Here is a 6176-nt window from a genome sequence, read left to right on the forward strand (position 1 = left end):
TTTAATTAGTCCGTATACTGCCGTCTATGTGTATTGTTGTGTTTTGTCGTCCGAGTTCTAAAGTGTTTTCAAGTGTATTCGAATATTTTAAAAGTATTATAAAAATCAAATTATTTATTTTACTTTAATGAACACCGTCGTTCATTTTTCTACTGATATTTTTAGTATTGTGCGCATGCGCTAATAAATCGCTTAAATAAAATCATTTCACACTGATATTTAAAGAACAAGATATTTTACACTATATTTCATTACATATCTATCCGTTGAAGGATAAAGTCTTATTTTGCGAGTTCAACTAGTGTTTTTCATCATGTTCTCATGTAGTATTTGTGATAAAACCTTTACAATGATTAATAATCTACGTAGACACGCCAAGTCGCATGATGTACCTAATAAAATTTCATGTAGTATTATTATGCTCAGAAATATTCACACGGAGAGATGACCTTATCAGACATAGCAAGGAAAAACATCGTAAGTATTTAACAATTTAATATATTCGTAAACTAGACGACTAGTGTATCTTAGTAAAACTTAGTTTCATTACACTATCTAAATGTAATATTATTTCAAATTATCTAACTCTTAACATCATTTCTATGCTTAAATATTGTAATTCAACAAGAACCAACCATAACCAAGCAAGAAATTCAAGATTTTTTTAAACCAGCTAAACACATTTACGATTTAATGGTAAATAATAAATATCTTATTAATATGTTTATTAACCTCCTATGATATAACAATAATATAAATATATATAATACAATAATATTATGAACACCACTCATATATACATATAACATATTTACTAGTACTATTATTTAATGGTATACATAAGTATGTATATATCTAAAATAATCTGATAATATTTCAAATAAACATATTTAAAGGTATAATTAGTTATTAATATTATTACACAAAAGAATAATGTGTATTATTGCTATAACTGAGAGCTCTATATAATTTTTGTTTTTACTTTTACATATATAATATATTTACATAACATATGCATGTATGTAATACTATAGCTTCACAACTATCTCTTTTTATTAATATATATTTTTAAAAACCGTGTTTTCTATATGTTAATTACCAACGGAGATAAAAGCCACTACACATATATATCAAATTTCTCTCGACTAATACGCTCACAGAAAACTGCTCATCATGATAGTATCATTTTTTACAAACGGTGCTTCACATCATTTGACACTCGGCCTCGAAAAAATACGCTATGCTGACAAGCAGCACTAGAACAACACAAAATGATATGTGGAACACACAAACCTATCCTACCTCAGATGCCTGCGCCCGGTACAATATTAGAGTTCGATGGCTGGAAAAGAACTCAACGACACCCGATAGTTATATATGCCGACTTGGAGGCGCTTCTCATTAAATGTAACGAGAAAAAAGGAAAAAATACAACTGTAATTCAAAATCACGAGTTATGGGTTTTTCGTAAAGGCCAATGACCACATACCAAAAGAACTGCTTGAAGAATTTGAAATACCAACATCACCAGTTATATACCACGGAAGTAATGAAAATAAAGAGGTAGCAAAACATTTTGTACAAAGTATTGTGGAAATAGCAGAAAAAATAGACAAACTGCTCAAAACCAACACGCCAATTATATGACACCGGAACAGCGATGCACACGTGAATTATGTAAGTAATTTATGCAAAAAGGGATTTTCTAAAGAAAACCATAAAGTAGCTGATCATTGCCATCTATCAGGAAAATTTAGAAAAACTTTATGTAACTCTTGTAATCTCAAGCTTCAACAACCAAATTTTTTACCGGTTTTTCACAATTTAACCAACTATGAAGCTCACTTTTTGGTAACTGAGCTTGGATATGACACGAGCTCAATTTCTGTAATACCAAACAGCGAAGAGAAATTTATTTCGTTTTCGATATATATCAACAACTCTTTCACAATAAGATTTATAGATACATTTAGATTTATGGCCTCCAGCTTATCGACGTTAGCCAAAAATTTAATAACGTCCGAGTTTGAGAAGTTCAGAGAAACCACAAAAGCATTCAAACATAATGATATGAACCTTATCACACGTAAAGATGTATATCCTTACGAGTTTACCAATAGTTGGAGCAAGTTGGAGGAGACCCATTTACCGAAGAAATCGGATTTTTATAGTACGTTGACTGAAGAACATATATGCGATAGTGAAACGAACATGCAATCTCAGTATGGAACCATTTCAAATGCAAAAACTTGGGAGAATATTCGGACATATATCTTAAAATCGACATAATGCTGTTAGCTGATGTGTTTGAGAACTTCCGAGACCTTTGTTTAGCAACATACGCCCTAGATCCAGCATTCTACTACACTTGTACAGGGTTCTCTTTTGATGCGATGTTAAAACATACTTCAATGAAGCTCGAACTACTTCATGACTATGATATGTTGATGATAATCGAAAACGGTAATGATATAATATTTTATAATATAATGTTATTATTTAATAATATATGATTTATTTTAGGTATACGTGGTGGTCTTACGCAAGCAAGTTTGAGATACGCCAAACTGAACCACAAAAAGAATCCAGATTATGACCAGGCATATCCAAAATCATGGTTGATATACCAAGACTGTAAGTATTTTTTATAATTTTAATTTATTCAGTTAAATATATTTTTCTTGATTTAAGGTAATAACTTGTATGGATGGGCCATGTCACAAATACATGCCTTACGGTGGGTTCAAATGGGTTCCCCAATGAAAAGTTTGAAGCCAATAGCGAGTATGAATATGATTCTGATGATGGAGAAATTTGTAATTATATTAATCATGTTAATATAATATTTTAATAAAGTGTATTTATTTATTTTATTTTTAATAGATATGATGGTATAGAACATGTATGGAACATGTTAAATCTCATGCCGATCTATCTTACTACTCGCAGCTAAATCTGAACGAGCGTAATATGATGGTTACGAAACTATGGCAAGAAATCATGTTGCATTTCGAAGAAATGAACTTGGAACAGACAGTAGGTCTTCTTCTGTTCCGCGGATCCAATTACATCGAATATATAGATTGCGATATTGAAGGCGATGTCGGAATGATTTTAAGGGCCGAAAGTGTTGTAAGTATTGAAAATAACATTTAATTTATATTATTTCTGAAACAAATAATTGCATAGGCGTACTTAACTGGATCATCATCAGAAATGGAAATTAGAGATGTGGTTATGGCTTATACACAAGCTGAAGTTTTACTTCTGCTTAAATTTGAAAATAAATTATTAGCTCAGGACGAGGACGAAGTAGAAGAATTTCATATTAAAGTTCGAAAGATAACCTCAGTTTGGGGATTATCCGATGTGGTTTCATATGGTATAGGTAGTAAGCAAATTGTTTAACTCATAATATATTATATATATATTTTAACTGAGGTATGGTGGTACATTTAGCGAAAGTAATTATTGAAAATATAGAAGTAGTATCAGTAATATTATATTATTTTATCAAATTCATGATGTTTTTTTTTTTTTTTTTTTGAAACTATGATATACCTATTTTTATTTTTACATATTTAGACTAAAATATATAATAAATAATTATAAAACTGATTACTCAATGATTAAAAAAAAATAAAAATATTTACAATGTATTTAAATAAAAAATAAATAAATTTTATTATAAAAACAAACAAAGTAAAACATCTATTATACAAATATTTTAACACATATAAAGTTATTTTACATGTACACACATCGCTCCCACCTCGACTCTAACCCGTTGAACAATATAGTCATACAAGTATTCTAAGCAAAGAAAAAAAATCTTGGTGATTTTAGTTGTAATTAAATTGGAGACATTTATTTTCATTAGGAGATATTAACTAATTGATTTTCGACAATCAAACATCAATTTTGAAATTCGTATACTGTGTTCAAGCTTCTCGACAAAAATCCAAGATCTCCGGTTTATACTTGTTCTTTATCATTCCTATACAATTCAAAAATATTACAAAATAAATAATTTTAAAAACATAAATTGTATTAACTTACTCTAAACTATAATGCCCATGAGCTAAGGTACCTATGGATTTTGTCCTCTAGAATAACTCTCTTACCATCAACGTTATTGTAGGTTAATTTGTTCGATATTATAGTCCTGAGCTGGTGTTTGAATGATCGGATGGATACATTTTGACTGAAAACGTCTAAATCACTGTCATCAAACAGACACTTCTTATGGTCATTGAATGTCATGTGGTTCTTTACCACATGCCCACGGATTCCCTTGGCTTTGATTTTTTCCGTCCCATTAAGCTTGTATGCATATGATTTTGACTGTAACGCACAAGACTCTGTCATAACGAGTCCATCCGTCTCGTCGGAAAACAAACCTGGGATCTTCTTACGGTCGGGAATGTAACACGGATGGTCTTTCGGGAGATTTGCTGTATCCATCTTGTCTAGAAAGTTTGCGTTATTTGCCAAGTCCTGGTAAAAGTCGTCCGTAATAATATAGTGAATCTAAAAAATGAATGTTTTAAAATATTTACCTGCATCTGTATAGGTACATGAGTTCTATTTTTTTACCATAATGTAGTATAACGTTTCTTAAAATGTATATGTTTACCTCTCGTGAATTTAAAAAAAATGCAGTGAAAAGCTACATCAATTCATTATGAGTGTACAACGTCATACTTTAACGAAATTCGTGAAAAATCACCAATTATACCTATCGTAGACATCATTTACCCGGCACCACAACCAATCTGATCAGCTACCTATAAAATAAACGTTTGTTCTTGTATGATTTATTATTGAACTTAAATTTACCAAATTTGTATTATTTGTAATCATAATCTGAAATCTGTAATCTATAATCGGATTGATTTTCAACAGCAGTTGAATACCGATTTAAAAAAGATTCTACATTCACTGAAGTCAACTAATCTATGACAAATTCAGAATATAGATAGAGTTATTATTATAATTATAAATTAAAAATGTTTAATGAAATCATGTCTTAAGTGTTACAGAAGTTAAGGACATATAACATACTGTATAATTATGCATTATCATAAGTTATAGTATTGTTTATTAAATCAAGTAAACAATTATTTGCTTAGTAAAAATCTTAAAAATTGAACGTTTCTTTAAACCTCGTAAATTGTTATTACTATATATTTAATAATTAGATTAGAATATAAACATCCGCACAATTTTTTTTTAAGAAATTTTAACTACCAATAGAATTAAATTATTTTATTGTAATTCAAAATTATATTTTGCAGAACTTGAAAACTTTTAACATTATATATCATTATATCTTATACAAACAATTACATTTTCAAAACAGTCAAGCTGATTTTAAGCCAATTAAATTAATTAAGCCTACTAAGAAATGTTGAAATATATTACTTTAAAAGCAGTATTATCATTGAATTGTTAAATATGAGGTACCTGCCTACTTATAGTATTAGGTATATAGGCCAGGTCTTTGCTCAGAATCGCTTTTGTATGCAATAATTTTTAATTGACTTCAAATAGGTACCTACATATTACAGTTAGGTACTTATTACTCAAAGACTAATTACTCTTGACATACAATTATAATATAATTTATTTGAGTTGAAATTATTATTGTGAAAAACACATTTTACAATAAAGATCATGTGAGAATTAGTGAGATGTAAAACAAAACTTATGATTTAATTATTCCTAAAACATAGCTATTTATTACTGTTCACGGCAAGAAAATAATAGGTAAGTACTTCATAAATTATACCTATTTATTAGATTTTCTATTTTTTGCAGTGAATATTTGATACATTTATAAGAGCAGTCGGTTATGATACATGAAAGTTTTTTTTTAATTTCTTATCTAATTAGTAATTTATATGTGGCTAAAAAGCGAAGTATTGCTGTGAAAAAAAAATTATTATATTATTTTTTTTTTGATTTTATGAACATACATACTGATTATATACTTTATTTATTTAATTTGGGTACAATACTTGATTTAAATTATAGAGAACTCAATTTATTGAACAATCAAAAATTAATAGAATAAATAAAAGTTTTATTATAAATTTATAAATATATGTGCTTCTTAATAAGACCAATATACCTAATATACATAATATACATTGGTTATTCATAAATTATGGTGA

The 6176-nt window shown here is 28.5% G+C and overlaps 1 protein-coding gene across 2 annotated transcripts; it reads left to right on the forward strand.

Moving 5' to 3' along the window:
- The first annotated feature begins 2140 nt into the window (after window positions 1–2140).
- On the forward strand, window positions 2141–3513 carry LOC149060890 (uncharacterized). 2 transcript variants are annotated; one of them, XM_089216298.1, is made up of 4 exons: window positions 2141–2463; window positions 2524–2634; window positions 2692–2816; window positions 2884–3025. In XM_089216298.1, exons 1-4 carry the CDS (start codon window positions 2289–2291, stop codon window positions 2887–2889), a joined length of 417 nt encoding a protein of 138 aa, XP_089072424.1. In that variant the 5' UTR covers window positions 2141–2288; the 3' UTR covers window positions 2890–3025. The 2 variants fall into 2 exon arrangements, with proteins under 2 accessions (XP_089072424.1, XP_089072423.1); XM_089216297.1 differs by lacking the exons at window positions 2141–2463; window positions 2524–2634 and adding an exon at window positions 3190–3513 and having other exon boundaries at window positions 2699–2816; window positions 2884–3132.
- The last annotated feature ends 2663 nt before the right edge of the window (window positions 3514–6176 follow it).

This window comes from Diuraphis noxia, unplaced genomic scaffold, assembly GCF_037042655.1.
Source record: "Diuraphis noxia isolate RWA-SAM2 unplaced genomic scaffold, SU_Dnox_SAM2 contig0001, whole genome shotgun sequence".
Lineage (NCBI taxonomy): Eukaryota > Metazoa > Arthropoda > Insecta > Hemiptera > Aphididae > Diuraphis > Diuraphis noxia.

Excerpts from the sequence above, each read along its gene's own strand:
- LOC149060890 (XM_089216297.1), top strand. The coding sequence starts at position 2,905 with ATGGAACATGTTAAATCTCATGCCGATCTATCTTACTACTCGCAGCTA. Across the intron at positions 3,133-3,189 it reads TTTTAAGGGCCGAAAGTGTT|GCGTACTTAACTGGATCATC; the intron begins GTAAGTATTGAA and ends ATAATTGCATAG.